We start from the raw sequence: 20,720 nt of genomic DNA, 5'->3' as shown, positions 1-20,720 counted from the left end.
ATTTAAAACGACCGTTAGCTGTTTTTCAGCCAAAGTGCTCAGAGGGTCTTACAGTACAGTAAAATAATAAAATCACAACGAGTTGAATCACAGCAGAGCAGCATAAAATGAAACAGCAACATAAAGCTATATCTGTAGGCTAAGAATTTTATGCACATTCATGAGTTGAATAGGCCTTACTCCCAGGTCAGTGAATCATAGAACTGTAGAGTTGGAAGGGACCACGAGGGTCATCTAGTTCAACCCCCTGCAATGCAGGAATCTTTCACCCAACATGGGACTCGAACCCACAACCCTGAGATTAAGGGTCTCATGCTGTAGAGCTATCCCCGGATTGCAGCCTCAAATGGCCTAGAAAATCAAATGGATGTCTTTCTGTTGCTGGGAAGAGAACAAAGATGGTGCCAGGTGAACCTCACTGGTGTGGTGATTTGAGAGATGTGGTGCCACAGCAGAAAAGGCCCTGTCTTCAAATGACCAAGCCCTTTGCTTCAGAAGGCTGACACATGAATCTCAGCATCCAGGCAGATTTGTGTCAGAATAGGCAGTCCTTCAACTGCTGTGGCCCCAAGCCATAGGACATGCCCCTCCAGATGTTATAGGTATACAACCATCAACGACAGGCTTCCTCAACATCGGCCCTCCAGATGTTTTTGGCCTACAACTCCCATGATCCCTAGCTAGCAGGACCAGTGGTCAGGGATGATGGGAATTGTAGTCTCAAAACATCTGGAGGGCCGAGGTTGAGGAAGCCTGATCAACGACGTCTACAACTTCAGCTGTGATCCTTTGCATACTTAACTAGGAAGAAATCTTTGAAAAGCAACAACTAAACACATCTCCCTCCCTCTCTCTCTTTTCTTTCTTTCGTTCTTCCTTCACAGGAGAGTTTTTTAAGGGGTAGCTGATGCAGAGGCTGGCTTAAGAAGATCCAAGATGACGACGACAGTAGCGACAGACTACGACAACATTGAAATCCAACAGCAATACAGCGATGTCAACAACCGCTGGGATGTTGAAGAGTGGGACAACGAGAATAGTTCCGCACGGCTGTTTGAGAGGTCTCGCATCAAAGCCTTAGCAGGTAGGACTTTCACCTTTTCTACCATTGGTGCAATTATTCATTTTGTGCTGTTTGTGTTCCTAGCACAAAGGTGGCCCAAATAATAGCTTGTGGTCTACCCTCTGAATCCAGCTACAACTTTCAGGAAACAGAGCTGATCTCCATTTAACAGGAGTGTTCAGCATAACCACACCTATTGCCTCTTAGTGAAGCAAACACACAACGGGTTGCTTTAAACCATGATTTATGATTGGCGACCAAATCAGGACTGGAGACTGTGGCGAAGGTGGTTTGCAAGCCATAGTTTGAGCACCTTATGGTTGGGTGTTAACATCCAAATGACCAAACTACATGTTAATATCTTTCAGCCATCCTTTTTTTAAAAACAAAAACAAAAACAAACCTACACCTTTAAAGCAAGTTTCATGGATTTGACAGCTACTTTAGAAATGATAAAGTAATAATAACGGTGAACTCTCCTATTTCAAGAATGACACGGTACTGCACAGGTTATGCAGTGTTTGTAATTGTTCATAAAGGATGGGGACAGGTACTCTGAAAGTTCAATTCCAGAAGTTTTAATGAGGGGCTAATCTCTCCAGAAAATGGATCAATGGCTGTGGTGCTTTGAATTTAGCTTCCCTATGGAGAACTATTTAGGAAGCTCTATAGTGGTTGATTGACTGCCATCATCTCTTCTCAATTTCCATATTGCTTTGTCTAACTGTGTAGGAGGGGAATCAGGATCATGCCCAGTGGGTCCTATCTTCTCCCTACCTCCCAGGTTTTCGACAGAAAAACAAAAGCGGGCTATTTCCTTGGGTTCCTGATAGTGTGGAAGAGCTTGTGTGTGTGTGTGTGTGTGTGTGTAAGAGAGAGAGAGAGAGAGAGAGAGAGAGAGAGAGAGAGAGAGAGAGAGAGAGAGAGAGATCAGCTGTAAGTGCACAGAATCCCTTTTACACCTTCTGCTGTGACCCTGCACCCCCTCCCCAAATTCACTGAGCTCTGCATATAAGCTGGTCTTCACCTTTTCCCAGCTGTCAGTTAGGCCCCGATCCACACAGGTGTTTTCATCAGGGCCGGCCCACCCATGAGGAAAGATGAGGCAACCATCTCAGACAGCAGGATCCACAGGGGCAGCAGTTGTCGAAATCAAGCTCTCTTCCCAATCCAAACCAAAATATCTGGGGCTTCTCTGGAGGATACGCAAGAAAGCAGCTGCATCAGCCATTAGGCAGGTAGGCCGAGCAGCCTAAACAAAGCCCCACTACACCTCAGGTCTCTTTGGAGCTTCCTCTGCCCTCACTGACATCCCCTTCGGGCTTCAGGGAGGGTCTCATCCTGAGCTACGAGGACTCTCCAGCTCTCTTCCACCATTTCCGGGTTCAAATTGAATTTTTTACTGACACCACACTTATATGCAGTTGCAGGAGAGTTGACCACACGTAAGTGTGTTGGGGGACGATGACGACACTTGTACTGGCATTCCGTGCCAACTGCCAAACTTGATGAAAATCTCTGTGTAGCCCACAGACCCCTGGGCACTTGTATCTTTTGAAGTCAACATTTATCACAGTGTCAGCAGCCCCTGTGTTTCGGTGCAAGCGCCCTTCTCAACTTCCCACCCTGGGTCGAAGCAATGTTTTGTCTAGTTCTTTTGCAGATGTATGTCTAGAAAACTACTTAAGACGCATAAATCAGCTGCACGTTGTCAGAGTTTATAAACCCCTGTCTGCAAAGTCCAGTCGCTTTGTATCACGAGAGTTACGGTGCCAACAACATTCATTTCAGTGTCCCTACGGGAGCTAGAGGGCAACATAATTTTCCACCCTCGCGGTGTCATAATCTGTTATCTTGGCGGTGGTTACCCAGTTCTCAGACAGAATGGAAAAAAACCAAAGCCCAGAGCCTTGCACTTGTTCTGTGGCAGTCAAAAGTAGTTCTCAGGTTGTGTTCCTCAAAACCAGCAAACTTTTTCAGCAGGGGGCCGGTCCACTGTCCCCCAGACCTTGTGGGGGGCCGGATTATATTTTGAAAAAAATATATGAAGGAATTCCTATGCCCCACAAATAACCCAGAGATGCATTTTAAATAAAAGGACACGTTCTACTCATGTAAAAACACACTGATTCCTGGACCGTCTTTGGGCCGGATTTAGAAGGCGATTGGGCCGGATTCAGCCCCCGGGCCTTAGTTTGCCTACCTGTGCTCAAAACCATCACCGGGCAGATTCTGTTCCTGCCTGGAACATGCTACATATGGCCCAAGTATGTTTGTACACAGAGGCACACATAAATCCATATATACAAAACACATATACATGTGCATGCAGACGAATGCGCATGTGCATATCTTCCTTTATACATAAGGCTGTCATTCCTTTGGAGGATCTGTGGTGCTGTATCACAGCACAGCATCACATGTGCATGAAAAGATTGGGGTTGGGAAGGTGACAAGCAAGCTTAGTAGTTTCATGGGGTGCAAAGGAGAAGGGCTAGGAGCTTAATGTGGGGGGAATGGCAGGGGAGTTGCTGAGCAGAACTCACTGGGGCACAGTCCTGTGTGTGTAAAGGTAAAGCGACCCCTGACCATAACGTCGAGTCGTGGCCGACTGTGGGGTTGTGGTGCTCATCTCGCTTTATTGGCTGAGGGAGCTGGCATACAGCTTCCGGGTCATGTGGCCAGCATGACTAAGCCGCTTCTGGCGAACCAGAGCAGCGCACGGAAATGCTGTTTACCTTCCCGCCGGAGCGGTACCTATTTATCTACTTGCACTTTTGAACTGCTGGGTTGGCAGGAGCAGGGACCGAGCAACGGGAGCTCACCCCGTCGCAGGGATTCGAACTGCTGACCTTCTGATCGGCAAGCCCTAGGCTCTGTGGTTTAACCCACGGCGCCACCCACGTCCCTCCTGTGTGTGTATGTGAACACAAAAACATATCTCTGGTTTTTCCTTTGGGGGGAGGAGGTGTGTCAGGAGGTTCTACACACGAGTAGGAATCCGGCAGAGACACATGCCTTACTGCCATGTTCTCTCCCTCCTGGCCGTTCGTTCGGGAGATACAAAAGCTTTCTCCAGCCTGAACATCACAGCGACTGATAGCATGAGGCATCAGGACACTTCAGGATCAGCAGAGTATAGGCAGTCAGCGTTCTGACTCAGTAGCGCAGCTTTTTGGCTAAACTATGTTTATTTACATATATACACTCGGAGCATCGCAACTCACCTCCTTCCTCTTCAGCCGGCATCCCTAAACTCGAGAAGTAGAGACATCACCTTGCCAACAAAGGTTCGTATAGTTAAAGCTATGGTTTTCCCAGTAGTGATGTATGGAAGTGAGAGCTGGACCATAAAGAAGGCTGATCGCCGAAGAATTGATGCTTTTGAATTATGGTGCTGGAGGAGACTCTTGAGAGTCCCATGGACTGCAAGAAGATCAAACCTCTCCATACTGAAGGAAATCAACCCTGAGTGCTCACTGGAAGGACAGATTGTGAAGCTGAGGCTCCAGTACTTTGGCCACCTCATGAGAAGAGAAGACTCCCTGGAGAAGACCCTGATGTTGGGAAAGATGGAGGGCACAAGGAGAAGGGGACGGCAGAGGACGAGATGGCTGGATAGTGTTTTCGAGGTTACCAGCATGAGTTTGACCAAACTGCGGGAGGCAGTGGAGGACAGAGGTGCCTGGCGTTCTCTGGTCCATGGGGTCACGAAGAGTCGGACACGACTAAACGACTAAACAACAACAACCACTGTAGTTGGATTCCTAAGGATTTGAGAAGGGCATTTCTGTCCAGGCTCCTTAGGCGCAGCACCGAACTTGCCCAGATGACCTAGATAGATTTCGATAATTTTTATGGGAGCTTATGATCTGGGGTTTTTTTTTTTTGTTTGTTTTAATCCAACTGGGAATGGTAGTGATTTTTGTTCCAACGATGTGAGCAGTTATCCCATCAGGAAGGCTCCTCTTTATTTGGGTGCTGCTTCACACCCCAGGTGAGGGATGAATAATACACACGAAACAATCACTTAAGGGACATCTAATACAATGTGGGCAACTCAATTATTTAGCTTGTCTAAAAGAGGCACTCGTTTCAGTGCTTTGAGAAGCCTGCTGTAGATTTGATACAGCGCTAAATTTAGGTCTTCTCTATCCGGCTTTCTCCCCAGAATGTATTTATTTGGGAATGGGGAGGGCATGAACTGCTAGGGATTTGCGAGGTTGTGGGGGGGGGGGGAGAGAGAGAGAGAGAGAGAGAGAGAGAGAGAGAGAGAGAGAGAGAGAGTGTGAGTTTGATTCAGTTTACTTTCCTAAAGTAATATGTGAACTAAAGCACAGCCATCCTTCTCTGTACACTTCTCTGTAATGTGTACAAAAATGCATATGCTAGGGCAAGGTGTGCATATCAGTGTGTTTATTAATGGAAGTAACACCAAAAAAATATGTTATATTGGGGGGGGGCAATTTGAAAAATGTGTGCATTAGGCAAAGTTGCATTACAATTTGTAAAATTTGGGGAAAATTAGCACAAAAAGGTTACCTCTTCGTTTTACCAAATATATTTCTGGTGTGGTGTTACAGAAGGTCTCAGGCAAAGGTCTGTGCTAGCCCAGCAATCTGGGTTACTTGAACATGCATTTCCGATCTTCTACAAACAAAAGTCTTCTGCTGAGCTATAATGCCTCCCATATTGTTTGCGGTATGTTCTGGGTTATGCTTCCCCCTCCTATCTCACCACACAACACACACACAAACATTGTACGTGCAGTGAAACCATCTGCAAGATTTGATTCAGAAGGGCTAGCGGCAGTGGAGGCAACCGAGGAGCAGGTCCATGAAGGTTCTGTCAATTAGTAGGAGGAAACATAGAACCCAAAGCACCTGGTTCGCAAGTTACTCCTCAGTATATTTAGTCAATAGGGACGTGGGTGGTGCTGAGCCTCTTGGGCTTATCGGAAGTTCGGCGGTTCGAATGGGGTGAGCTCCCGTTGCTCGGTCCCAGCACCTGCCAACCTAGCGCTTCAAAAGCACACCAGTGCAAGTAGATAAATAGGTACCTCTGCAGCAGGCAGGTAAATGGCGTTTCCGTGCACCAGTAGCGGTTTAGTCATGCTGGCCTCATGATCCGGAAAGCTGTCTGTGGACAAATGCCGGCTCCCTCGGCCTGAAAGCGAGATGAGCGCCGCAACCCCATAGCCGCCATAAAGGTCCAGGGGTCCTTTACCTTTACCTTTTTATATTTAGTCAGCTGGAAGCCTCAGGGTTGCTCAAACATCTATGGCCTCTTCCTCTTCCAGAAGATGCTGCACATACAGATATTTTGATCAGGGCTACAGCTAATACCCTAGAGATGTCTGAGGCTGCGGAACTTCCGGGATAGCGCGAACGGGTAATGGCGGATTCCCTCCGAGCTCCGGAGGGAATCGGCTCCGCTAAGGACGGGTCTTGCCGTGCCGGCGACACGGGGACCCTTAGAAACCGCAGGCGCGGAAGCCTGCGGACATGGTGACTCGGTGGGCACCTTAAGCGCCCTCCCTGACCCGCGAAGAGCCTTTTTAAAGGCTACGGAGTGGACCGGAGAGTGGTGTGGTGCTGAGAGTCGATCGCTGCCTTGGCGGAGCGGAGCCGCGAGCCATGACCGGAGAGCGCTATCTTTTTTCCTGAAATTCGGACTGAAACAAAGAACCCGTGAGTAGAAGGAAATTTCGGCACTAAAAGCTTTATACCTAAAATTGAGTACGATCGGGGGGGTGTTAAAAGGAAGTCCGCACTCCCCCCCCCCACAGAAAGACTCAAAGTAAGGAGAGGATCACTAAGGCGGAAAAGACTTTGGTGCTTAAATAAATAGCTCTCATGAATTGGATTACAAAGTTATCGTGCTGGAGTGGAAAAGAGTAGAATCTCGGAAAATTTTCTTTTTCTTGGCAATCCCCCCCCCTGGACCCGGGAGTGCCCTGTATATGAGCCCGAGGAAAAAGAATCAAGAGTTTGACAGCTGTCAAAAGAGCTGTCAAACGAGCGGTAAAGCGGAACTGTGTTGCCAGTATTTCTTTGGATTAAAAGAGCTACATTAAAATTGAACTTTTAGAAACAAAGTGATTGGGAATAACAAAGTGGCTGGAAACAACAGTAACGAATTGTTGGAATAGGACTATGATGGAAATCCCCCTGGAGGGAATTAAAGATATTGCAATGGCTGCAGAAGAGAAACTATGGGCAGAGATTGAAAGGATGTTTTTTCTCGTGGGAACTTTACAAAAGCAAAGTACCACAATGAGTAAACAATTGGAGACTTTCGGTTTGGAACTGAGCAACTCTGCTAATGATACAAAGTTGATGGAAAAAAACTCTGCAGCTGCAGAGGATGAGATAACTTTGAAATTGGGGGAAAAGGAAGAGGAAGAAGGAGAGGAATCTCTGATGGAAAAAACCAATCAAAAGCCGACAACCTCTGGGAACAAAGGAAACAAAGAAAATGACAAGTGGACCACAAATCTGCAAAAGGAGGGAAAGAGAAAAGAAGAAGTCCCTGGAATAACTGGAATATGGGACTATATAAGAGCAAACAAATATGATAGGGACTTCTTCATTTGGCTGGAGCATGGGAGAATGAGTGGTCCCGAACAGAAACTGATATTGATTGACTCAGAAGGAGAAAAACATGAGGGGCTGATGACAAAACCTCCCCAAGAAGAGAGGGCCAACAAAATGGACTATCAACAAAACTGGTGGAGAAAGACTAACTGGGGCTTAAGAGCCTCTGACGTAAGAAACCCGGGCTAAAGCAGCCAATCTATTGGGACATCGGTTTGGGAAGGGACAGAAACCGGGGCAGGGGGGGAGGGGAGAGTAGAATAGTTAATATCTGAGATTTTAGAATTGTTATAATATGATTTTTGGTGTAATATGGGAAGGGAGGAATTCATGGGAGAAAACCTAGGCCGCCCTTAGGGAAATGATTTATTGTGCAAAATTGGATAGGTTAAACTGGGTTAAGTAAAGGAGACAAATATTAAGAAAAGATAAGAAATATTTAAGGGATGAGAGGAAATAACTTGCTGAGATAATTTATGAAATTGGAATGTGGGAGGGAGGGTGCGGGGAAGTCAATGAAAGAAGGTAATGAAAGTAAGGCTATGAAATCATGCATGTTTTGTTTTGTTTTTATATGTTTGTCTGTCTGTTAAAAAAGTTAAAAACCCAATAAAAATTTTATTATAAAAAAAAAGAGATGTCTGAGGCTGCTTTTAGCTCTTGACATAATCTGGCGGTATTATTATTATTAATTATTATTATTATTATTATTATTATTATTATTATTATTATTATTATTATTTTGAATACCGCCCTATACCCGTAGATCTCAAGGTGGTTCACCTATTAATGGCAAATGCCATTAATATGATAGCAAGTTCTTATTAACAAACAATATTAAAACCCCAATATTAAAAACCCAATGAGCTGTCTTTACATCTTCAGGTGTAGCACAGGGCACCAATCCCCACCCCGCAGAGCCAGTCCAGGAGGATATAATAGACAGTGATATCAGAAGCCACAGAGAGGTTGAGAAGGCGATGATGATAATATACTATGCACAGCCAGCTGCGTGGGGATCAGATACAGAGAAGGTCAAGAATCTTGAACCTTTAATGGGGAAATCTCTTACTCTAGCCAATCCTGTTTGGGGGTAAAAATGGAAGGAGTATTCAGTGACGAGGAGGGAGCCCTATGCCACCTCTGCTTTCTGTTGAAGGAGTTTGTTCTTGAGACTTGTGCTAAGCACACACTCTTTGTGTATGTGGCAATTAAAGAACGAGGTGCCGCCATCTTGCACCAAACACAGCACTTTGGGTCTGAACTTGACGGCGCCTTAGTGTGCATCTGCATCGAGTTACGCATGCACAGCAAGTTTCTGCATACAGTGGTACCTCGGGTTAAGTACTTAATTCGTTCTGGAGGTCCGTACTTAACCTGAAACTGTTCTTAACCTGAAGCACCACTTTAACTAATGGGGCCTCCTGCTGCCGCTGCGCCGCCAGAGCACGATTTCTGTTCTCAACCTGAAGCAAAGTTCTTAACCTGAAGCACTATTTCTGGTTGAGCGGAGTCTGTAAGCTGAAGCGTATGTAACCTGAGGTACCACTGTACTTCTTTCTCAACAAATTCCAGATTAGCTCACATAACTCTGGTAAGCCTTCCAAATTCCTGGCTTTTACATGAAACTTTCCACCAGTAGGCCCACAGGAGTTCGAACAAACTGGCCAGGCCAGATCCTCCCCCCCCCTTGTTTCCCCACGCCCACACTCCCCTTGTCACTTGGCTGTCCCATATCATACGTACCTTCCAACATTTGACAGAGGAGAACAGGCACATTTTACTGGATGAGGAATCGGCCCGAACTGAAGCATAGGATCATTCTGTCCCCTGCCAAGTAGCCTATTCATTTGGCAGTGGGCTTGCAGTAAGCAGGGGAAAGGGTGTTCTCCATTTGGCTAGCAAAATGGAGCTTTGTCTGTTTCAACTGAGCAAGTAGGTCAGAGTTAACAGAGGTACAAAAGATGTGAGCAACCTTACGTCCAGCTAGGTTTGGGAGTGGACAAGTGCGATTGCCTAGTGGTTTTTTCCTGGGGTGACTCAGGGGCATAGCTGTCAACTTACAGATTCGAAAATAAGGGACCAGCAGCCTCGAAAATACGGGATCAGCAGCCAAAATAAGAGATCAACAATTACTTTGATAAAATACATATTTTGTTGCGTGCAAATGGCTTTAGATACCTATTAGGTCCATAAATTACCATATAGCATATATTCAACACAAAAAAAGCAATAGGTTGTTGTTGACAAAGGACAGCTGGACATAGAAATGGCCCCATTACCTTCAGCAGCTTATTTAAGGGACATCATCAATAAGGGACAGCAGCGGGACATGGCGCTGGGATAAGGGACTGTGCCGCCAAATAAGGGATGCTTGACAGCTATGCTCAGGGGTGCACATACCCCTAAACATTTTTTTAAATCTAGGTTTGGCCTCATTGAGGGACAGTATTTCAATAGTGCAGGAAAACAAGAGTACCCCTCAACATTTTTTAAACAAAAAAAAGCATTGGGGTCGCCAACAAAATGGCGGTCTTCATGATTTTTCCTGTCCTCTTCATGATACCCCTGGGAGGGAGGTTAGGCTAAGAGAGAGACACTAGCTGTGCAGAGGTAAACCAATGATCTTCATGCTTGAATGAAGATTGCAAGCTGGGTTTTCCTGCTCCAGAGTCTGACGCTCTAATCTAGGAATGGGGAACCTGTAGCCCTCCATATGTTGCTGTACTACAGCTCTGACCATTGGGCACACTGGCTGGAGCCGGAGCCAAACAAAATTTGGAGGTGCAGTTTCCCCACCCTGCTCTGGCTATGCACCAGACTGGCTCTACTTTTTTTTTAACCCTTAATGGCCGGTGTGTGTAAGAAGGAACACAGAAAGGGACATTATATTTGTTCCCTTGTACACACGTTCCAGCTCACTCAGGCTACATAGCCTGATTTTGCATGCAGCGAATGTGCATAAAATGGCTTTATAGTTTGTGTACAAAAGGAAACCGATGGATCGTTGGGTGAGAACAGAGACAATCAGACATGGGGAACTGCTTGGGCTTTGATAAATGGCACTAGGAGAGTAGACGTTTGAGCTCAATAATGGATGTTGTGAGTGGAACAGAGCACAAGCATGCAGCTGGCGGACAACTCTGGAAATTCTGAGGAGTGTGGCTGTTTTATTCCTCAGCTTCCAGAAATCCATTGGGAACTGAGAAAATGCACTTGAAAAAAAAAGAATCCAGGAGGATCTGGGAGATGCTGCCAACGATGAAATAAAATAAAATACGAAGATGGATATTTCCATTGTATTTGTTAACCTCTGTTATGATCTGAGAAGTAGACATTGCTCTGCTCCTTCCGAGCTGTGGCAAGAACTTGCTGTAGGCCGGGGCCTTCAAGCAAACAAAGGAATGAACTTCATGCCTCTGTGATTTCAGCAGGGGACCCAGTGAGCTGTCAGGCACGGTCATGTGGTCAATGGGAGAAGCAGAGAACAGCTGAGAAACTGGAAAGCATTTAAATGCCACCCCCATTGGTTGAAACCTGTGGCCGTCCAGATTTGGCTGAACACTCACTGCCAACATGGCTCAGTGGTCAGGGATGATGGGAGTTGTAGTTCAGCATCAAAAGGAAAACAACAGGTTAGCCACAACCTGATTTACCCCACACTGGCATAACCTAGCTTTGTGAAGAAGTTGACTGGCAATTTTGTGTTGCACAGGAAGGTTTGAGAAGTGCAGTCTGCTGAGTCACTGTCCATAGCTGTCAAGCGTCCCTTATTTGGCGGGACAGTCCCTTATCCCAGCGCCATGTCCTGCTGCTGTCCCTTATTGATGATGTCCCTTAAATAAGCTGCTGAAGGTAATGGGGCCCTTTCTATGTCCAGCTGTCCTTTGTCAACAACAACCTATTGCTGTTTTTTTGTGTTGAATATATGCTATATGGTAATTTATGGACCTAATAGGTATCTAAAGCCATTTGCACGCAACAAAATATGTATTTGATCAAAGTAATTGTTGATCCCTTATTTTGGCTGCTGATCCCTTATTTTCGAGGCTGCTGGTCCCTTATTTTCAAATCTGTAAGTTGACAGCTATGCCACTGTCCCTCCAGTTACTCAACCTTGCTGACCAGGAAATTTGGGAGGTGAAGTATCTTCATGGTTGGGGCAACTGCTGCATGGAATTGGCACACACAATGTGTGTCTTTGGATCCTTCCTGCAAAAATAGCGACCGTCTGGAAAAGCACAACTGACACTGGTTTTTTTTAATTGGGAAAGCAGGTCGAGCCAAGTAGTTTGACCTGGACAGACAAATTAAAAAAAATATATAAAGTTTGCCGTTTTGGAGGAACCAAACTGCAAAAAAGAGGCTGTGCAAAGTAGCCACAGCAGCAAACATTAGATACTTTGGGATGAAATGTTCTTCTCCGGCTCTGATTTTAAAAAGGGATTCCCCTCCCCCTCCCGTTACTTTGCTGTTGCCGATCACATTTTACAAGAGCTTCTGACAGATGTCAGTCATAATTGAAGTGCCCGTGTGCCGAGTGCGTTTCGAGAAGGGAATGTTCTGCCATCTTTGTTTGCGAGTGTTCGCCTTGCAAAGCTTCTGCTTTTATTGAGAAAATATTGTTCTATGAATTGCCCCCGCCGGAAGCCTGTGCGTTGCTTAGAAACTGTACCAAAGGATTGTAATTGCTAGCTGAGCCTGTTCCAAAATAAAATTAGGAGAGTGTCTTTTGGTTAATTCCAAACCCGCTTTAGCAAGAAGATTAACTGATGCAGCATTAATGGCTAGGAAACTGAGCTGTGAATCAGGGGCTTAATCCTGCCATTGCCATGATGAACCTACTAGGAGGCCTCTTAAGTAATCCATCTCTCTCTCTCTCTCTTAGCCCTTTGTCTATAACAGCAGGACAATGAAAGAGCTAGGCTGCATGCCATGCATTTAAAATACTATGATGGCACTTTAAGCAGCCATGGCTTTTCCACTCCAAATAATCCTGGGAACTGTAGTTTGTTAAGGGCGCTGAGACTTGTCAGGAGACCGCCGTTCCCTTCTCAGAGCTATGATTCCCCTGAGAAGATTGATAGATTTGCTAAGCCACTCTGAAAATTATACCTCTGTGAGTTCTCCTTTGTTTTCCTCCATCCTCACCTTGCCCACCTGGCACCTGAAGGGAATCATCTTTTTGTTAAATCACAGTGTCCATCGCAGTGTGATCAGGAAACCTAAATCCTTGTTTGCAATTCCAGTTTGTAAAAGGTAAAGGGACCCCTGACCATTAGGTCCAGTCGTGACTGACTCTGGGGTTGCGGCGCTCATCTCGCTTTACTGGCCGAGGGAGCCAGCGTACAGCTTCTGGATCATGTGGCCAGCATGACTAAGCCACTTCTGGCGAACCAGAGCAGCACACGGAAATGCCGTTTACTTTCCCGCTGGAGCGGTACCTATTTATCTACTTGCACTTTGACATGATTACGAACTGCTAGGTTGGCAGGAGCAGGGACCGAGCAACGGGAGCTCACCCCGTCTTGGGGATTTGAACCGCCAACCTTCTGATCAGCAAGTCCTAGGCTCTGTGGTTTAACCCACAGTGCCACCTGCATGCCAGTTTGTAGGGAGCCATTAAACCACAGTTTTGCAGTTGGGATGTCACGGGGAACTGCTTGACAAACAGGAAATCTGCCTACAGATGGGAAGGGGGAAATTGAGACGGTGGAAGAAGAAATGTTCAAGCTCATAGAGCTTGTTCCCACTCTTTTTTGGACTACATATGTTCCTCAATAATGAATTGGGCTTTATTTCCCCCCTTGGCCCTCAGCTTCCTACCACAATAACAACTTTAATTATATGGTCACAGGCTTCGTTAAGCCTCAGCTTGCCGGAAAAAAACACATGGCGAGGCCTCAATATTAATTGTTCACCACTATCCTGTCTCCTTTGCTCAAAGTTCAGTGGGTAACTTCACCTCTTCATAACAACAGAGCTGGAAAAATGTTTCAGATTCCTAACTAACATCGTATCTTTTAAGAGTTTAGAATTCTGCTCCCGTGTGCCAATGATATATAGAAGTGCGGAACAATATCGAAATACTTCAGTGCCTGGCCAGCCAAAGAGCCTGGGATTTATCCAGGCTTTCAGCCTAGAAAACGTGTGGACCGCATCTAAACAGGCGTCTAGCACTCTTGTACTAAGAGGCAATTCCCAAACCACAAATATATATTAAAAAGAAAAAAATACCACGTAGGAGGATTGGAGTGTTTTAGGAAATGTACATTTCATTCGTTTTGGCACTCAGAATAAGTTTGGAAGGGAGGGCTTTACATTTGGGGATTGAAAATATTTAGTTTAATCGGTCCCTTTCCTCCAATATTTCAAGCAGCATTAAGTATCATGTCGTTGCACACCTATGATGTAACTTCCAGCCTGCGTTTCACTGCTTGCTCTATCATGTCTCCTAAACAGCCTCTTGGATTTTTGGAGTCCAACAGAGTGCTGGGCCCCGAACAACAACGTAGGGTTTGAAGACAAGGCCCTTTGAACCCTTGTCCCAAAAGCGCCTAGGGATTTTGACTAGGGGGCTTGTTACAGGATGGCCATGGGGTCCCAACCCCCCAAGTCTTTCGCGAGCATGCCCCAAATCTCCTCTGGGGAAGGGCTCAGTGGTAGAGCATCTGGTCCCAGGTATAATCCCTAGCATCTTCAGGTAATAATAATAATAATAATAATAATAATAATAATAATAATTATTTTTATTTATACCCCACCCTCCCCAGCCAAGGCCGGGCTCAGGGCGGCTAACAAGCAATAATAAAAACAAGTTGAATGAATACAACTAAAAACAAGATTAAAATACAACATTAAAATATTGAAACATCAAAATGCAGCCTCATCACAGGAGGAAAAAGAAAAAAGAAAGAGGGGGAGGGAATCAAATTGACTCCAAGCCAAAGGCCAGGCAGAACAACTCTGCCTTACAGGTCCTGCGGGGAGAAATCAGATCCTGCAGGGCCCTGGTCTCATGAGGCAGAGCGTTCCACCAGGCTGGAGCCAGTGTTGAAAAGGCCCTGACTCTGGTTGAAGCCAATCTAACTTCCTTAGGGCCCGGGACCACTAGGGTGTTGCTATTTATGGACCTTGAGGCTCTCCGTGGGGCATACTGGGAGAGGCGGTCCCATAGGTACGAGGGTCCTAGGCCCTGAAGGGCTTTAAAGGTCAAAACCAGCACCTTAAATCTGACCCTGTACTCCACCGGGAGCCAGTGCAGCTGGAAAAGCACTGGGTGAATATGCTCCCATGGCAGAGACCCCGTGAGGAGCCTCGCTGCTGCATTCTGCACCCTCTGGAGTTTCTGAGTCAGCTTCAAGGGCAGCCCCGTGTAGAGCGAATTACAGTAGTCAAGCCAGGAGATGACCGTCGCATGGATCACTGTGGCCAGGTTGGGGTGGGAAAAGTAAGGTGGAAGGGACCCCGAGGGTCATCTAGTCCAACCCCCTGCAATGCAGGAATCTCAGCTAAATCATCCATGACTGGTGGCCATCCAACCTCTCCTTAGAAACCTCCAAGGAAGAAGATTCCACTATTTTTTGAGCGTATAAGACAGCTTCCTCACGCATCCTTTGCTTGCTTCTTGTGTATTTCTTTTAAATTTTACTTTTCATATAGGTTGGCTTTCCCTCCCAAAAGTTGGCCTCTATTTCCAGCTATACCTACAAATTAGCACATGTGCAAATTTAAATAACAATTTATGGTATAGGCCTTTGCCCAAAACATTTTAAGGACCTATCAATGTCTCTGACTGAGCCTTCAACAGAAGCTAGATGCATGTTTTCAACTATTTCTCCACAACCTTCAGGCTCACTGTTTAGTAAATATCCAGCCACAAGGAATTTCTGTGTGAAAGTTGGAGAATGTGGCTGGGAATCCTGAGAATGGCAGTTTTTTGTTTTTTATCTATAAAAAAATAAGTGGCTAGGCCACGTTGCTATTGTAGAACTGCCTTTCAAAGTATGAAGGCAAAGCGTTCGGTCATGTCCAACACCTGGAAATATTTTAGAAGTCCGGATTTGTTTTTATTTTACTCCCAAAATCTATCTCCAAGTCCGTTTAATGAGAATTTTTCTAAAGGGCTGAGCCGCATTTTTTACATTTAAGAACAAACATTGTATAATTAAACGGCAGTAGCTTTGGGCCAACACCCCCACAAATTGTACTTTGGGTTTCTCTAAATCCATCAAATTGTTTTGCAGATGATGTTAATCCCAGGCCAAGTGGATTGACTGGGTTCCTGCAGCCCTCAGACTTAACGGTATACTTTTTTAGTGTCACCCTGAAGACTAGAGAAATTATCCATTCCAGACTTGTGAGTCAAATACCTCAGGGCCCATAAGATGTCTTCAAATTGCTTAATTATCCCTAAGCACTCCTCGACAACGCTGGCACACAACTGGAGCCTTATATTATGGGAGTGGTGTGGTTGCTGCTTTCTGTGGCCCCATCAAGGGTTGCTCTGTTACTGCTTGAATGTGGAAACCAAGCTGGGGGTGGGGCAAAATCACGTTGGAAGAGCTCCTCACTTGCTAGATGCTGGATTATGGGCAAGGAGAGATGCTGTGTGCACATTCGAAGCACATTATTTCCCTTCAAGAATTCTAGACACTGTCTTCTTCTTCTTTGGCGATCACTCACAGCCGAGTAAGATTGTCTTCCATAAGCACGGTCTTAACAGTGGGTCCATAAGTAACTGTGGAGGCCAATTCTGGATCCATACATCCTTCCATAGTGGAAACATAGGTTTCTGGGCGGGAGTTGATCACGGTGAGGGTTTGCCAAACATGCCTTCCTCTTAGCATGTTTCTCCATTTTGTCCTGAGTTTGAGCATTATCAAAGTCCACGACACCTTTGGTAAAGGCTGTTCTCCAATTGGAGCGCTTGCAGGCCAGTGTTTCTCAGTTGTCAGTGTTTATACTACCTTTTTTTTAGATTTGCCTTGAGAGAATTTTAAACCTCTTTTGTTGACCACCAGCATTACACTTTCCATTTTTAAGTTCGGAATAGGGTACCGTATTTTTTGCTCTATAAGACTCACTTTTCCCCTCCTAAAAAGTAAGGGGAAATGTGTGTGCGTCTTATGGAGCGAATGCAGGCTGTGCAGCTATCCCAGAAGCCAGAACAGCAAGAGGGATTGCTGCTTTCACTGCACAGCGATCCCTCTTGCTCTTCTGGCTTCTGAGATTCAGAATTTTTTTTTCTTGTTTTCCTCCTCCAAAAACTAGGTGCGTCTTGTGGTCTGGTGCGTCTTATAGAGCGAAAAATACGGTAGTTGCTTTGGAAGACGATAATCAGGCATCCGCACATAACCAGTCCAATGAAGTTGATGTTGAAGAATCATTGCTTCGAACCTGTAGCTTACCAATGCCCTACAACCCTGTAGCAACCCTACAATGCCCAGAAATCTGAGGTGGAGAAATGTGCTTTGAATGTGCTTTAAAAGCATTGTATGTATGCATCCCTTGTCTTGTTCTTCCTCCATGATCTGGAGGAAGATCAACTTTTCTGGAGTGGTGGAGCAGCGACGATGATTGCAACTGTGGTTTTGTAATTTAAGAATGGGACCTTTGTTTTTAAGGAACAGTTGAGTGCTGAGTTCCCCTCTATTCTGTCTGTAAATGTTAAAGAGCTAAATGGCCCCAGGGAGTGGTAGCTATTCCAGATTAATTACTTGGGTGTGATCTTGAGCATGTGCGGTCAATCTAGACAAAACTTCAGTCTTTGGAAGCAGTTCTGGACACAACTCTTGCCAGTCTCATGGATATTGTAGTTCAAAACAGCTGGAGGGTGCTAGGTTGATGAAGGCTAAAGATTTTGGTAAGACAATCAAGTGCTTCCACTCTGGATCAAAATAAATTAAAAAATTTAAAAAAATGTCCAGTAACACCTTAGAAACCAACTAAGTTTGTTCTGGGTATAAGCTTTTGTGTGCATGCACACTTCTTCAGATACTTCAGACTCTGGATCAAGTTGCCTTATCTGGGTTCACACACACCCACTCCTCACACTCAATGGTTTCCTTGAAATTGGCACCCTGGTTCAAATTATTACCTCCCTTGCTGTCCCTCCTACCTTTCAGTATATGCACAATTAAAAAAGGGCATCTGGAAGGGCCTTTAGTATGTTGTTTAGTTGTTTAGTTGTGTCCGACTCTTCGTGACTCCATGGACCAGAGCACGACAGGCACTCCTGCCTTCCACTGCCTCCCGCAGTTTGGCTCTATAGTATGAGAGAATGGTTAATTTCAGAAAGTCCTGTGACATCATAAACAATAACACATTTATCAAGGCATAAGCTTTTGTGCAGTAGATGTAACCTGCCTCAACTGCGATGTGTAAGTAATTTGTTAGCCTCTAACATGCTGCAAGACTCTTTGGCTGGGCTGCGGCACTTGGACTAGGGTGGCAGCCCTGTCCAGACATGTTGCTCAGTGGTCATCTTTCCGTACGCCTGACTTAGCCTACAGTATCGTTTTGAGGATAAAATGGGGCAGCCCCTGGGTCTTCTACGCGGTAAAGAAAACTGCCCCGCGCTTTGAATCATAGAATCATAGAGTTGGAAGAGACCACAAGGCCATCGAGTCCAACCCCCTGCCAAGCAGGAAACACCATCAGAGCACTCCTGACATATGGTTGTCAAACCTCTGCTTAAAGACCTCCAAAGAAGGAGACTCCACCACACTCCTTGGCAGCAAATTCCACTGTTGAACAGCTCTTACTGTCAGGAAGCTCTTCCTAATGTTTAGGTGGAATCTTCTTTCCTGTAGTTTGGAACCATTGCTCCATATCCGCTTCTCTGGAGCAGCAGAAAACAACCTTTGAGAAGAAGCTCGGCCAGCACAGGGGTGTCAACGCTCCTCCTCCGCGAGGCATTAATTGACATGCTTGATCAGCTAAAACAGATGACAGATGTGAAGCCTGAAAGTCCAGAAGCAAGCGTCTCAGAGCATGTGAGCGCCTTGTGACCAGTCTGAGGCATTGCTTAATAACAGAAAAATAAGCAAATCTGAGCCTTGGAGCAATTTTGGACTGAATGAACTGTGCAAGAACTTGCTTCAACAGCTACCCCCTTGCCCCCCACCTCCAAGATGCAAGCTGGCAAAGGTCCAAGCTGTGAAGTAAGCACTAATTGCTGGATTTTCCCTCACTTGTGCCATGTTCTCAGTTTTTGCCATGCAGCAGCCCACTCCCAGGGCGGCAACAGGCCTCCCACATGGTCCCAGGCTGATGTGTTTTCCAGCCCTGTTATTTGGGTCCAGAGCCTAGGACTTGCTGATCAGAAGGTCGGCGGTTCGAATCCCCGCGACGGGGTGAGCTCCCATTGCTCGGTCCCTGCTCCTGCCAACCCAGCAGTTCGAAAGCACGTCAAAGTGCAAGTAGATAAATAGGTACCACTCCGGCGGGAAGGTAAACGGCGTTTCTGTGCGCTGCTCTGGTTCGCCAGAAGCGGCTTAGTCATGCTGGCCACATGACCCGGAAGCTGTACGCCAGTTCCCTCGGCCAGTAAAGCGAGATGAGCGCCGCAACCCCAGAGTCGGTCACGACTGGACCTCATGGTCAGTGGTCCCTTTACCTTTACTAGAGAGCATTGGGATTGAGCCTGGGATTGATTGTCTGCATTCATTCATTCATTCATACTTATATCCTACTTAATTAAGAAAACTCCCAACAGCCTGCATAATTTCATGAACCTTGGCTATCTCTCTCTTCTTTCCTTGCCTTCTTAATACACTGGAAAGCCCCGGGAATTGGCTGCCTCTGCCAGAAGCCATTAAAAAGCAAGCGGCTGCGGCGCTTGTTTGGTTATAAACACAGTTCTTCTCTGTGCCTGTTCACCTGTGCTTTGGTGTCACAGAGCATGGAGACTTGCATAGCAACACCTGTTTGCCAAGGGTGGGGCGCCGGCAGTTGAATGGATGTGCCTACAGGTGTTATGTACTGCCGGCTTAGCTGGGGATGTTGATTCAGTACAGCAGGAATGGAACGTAACAGTTGCCACAATTGGAGATCCTGATGTAGAGGGAGTATCAAAAGAGCCAATCTTTGTCTAGGGTTACAAATCAGGCTAATATTACTATAACATATATCAACGGCTAGATTTTCCTGAAACTTGGCTCAGGCACGGTGCTCCAGGTGCAATCAAACAGACATCCAGATAGAGGGGAAATGGGGGCCTATAAAGTCATAAATAGTTTGGAGAGAGATATACTGTATATTGTTTACCCTCTGCCTTAACGCTAAAATGAAACTGATAAGCAGTAGGTTCAGAACACAGACACAAAGTATTTCTTCCCACAGTGTGGCCACATGCACTGCCCTTTTACTCTTCCCTTTGCAAAGAAAGTACAGTGGTACCTCGGGTTAAGAACTTAATTCCTGAAACTGTTCTTAACCTGAGGTACCACTTTAGCTAATGGGACCTCCTCCTCCTGCTGCACGATTTCTGTTCTCACCCTGAAGCAAAGTTCTAAACCCGAGGTACTATTTCTGGGTTAGTGAAGCGTCTGTAACCTGAAGCATCTGTAACCCGAGGTACCACTGTAGATCGAGAAACAGCGGAGCATTGGAAGATTCAGTGCTCACACAATAAATAATAAAACAAACAAACAAATCATTTATTTATACCCCCCAACAGTATATTGAAAACATGATAAAACATCAAACATAAAAACTTCCCTAAACAGGGCTGCATTCAGTTGTTTATTTCCTTCAAATCTGATGGGAGAGTGTTCCACAGGGTGGGCGCCACTACCAAGAAGGCCCTCTGCCTGGTTCCCTGTAACCTCACTTATCGGAGTGAGGGAACCGCCAGAAGGCCCTCAGCGCAGGACCTCAGTGTCCGGGCTGAACGATGGGGGTGGAGACGCTCCTTCGGGTATACTGGGCCGAGGCCATTTAGAGCTTTAAAGGTCAGCACCAACACTTTGAATTGTGCTCGGAAACGTACTGGGAACTAATGTAGGTCTTTCAGGACCGCTGTTATGTGGTCTTGGCAGCCACTCCCTGTCACCAGT

General features: G+C 45.9%; 1 protein-coding gene across 2 annotated transcripts in view; it reads left to right on the top strand.

The window, feature by feature from the left end:
• SPTBN1 (spectrin beta, non-erythrocytic 1) overlaps nt 1-20,720 on the top strand; it is a 218,559-nt gene that overhangs the window by 58,600 nt on the left and 139,239 nt on the right. For both annotated transcript variants that reach the window (XM_081903579.1, XM_081903577.1), the window contains exon 2: nt 885-1,084. In XM_081903579.1, coding sequence (XP_081759705.1) covers nt 937-1,084 — 148 coding nt within the window. In that variant the 5' untranslated portion in view covers nt 885-936. The remainder of the gene's footprint in view (nt 1-884; nt 1,085-20,720) is intronic.

This window comes from Podarcis melisellensis (genome assembly GCF_964234715.1).
Source record: "Podarcis melisellensis genome assembly, chromosome: 3".
NCBI classification, from domain to species: Eukaryota; Metazoa; Chordata; class Lepidosauria; order Squamata; family Lacertidae; genus Podarcis; species Podarcis melisellensis.
The sequence above is the reverse complement of the archived record's forward strand: the minus strand, read 5'-3'. Positions and strand labels throughout refer to the sequence as shown.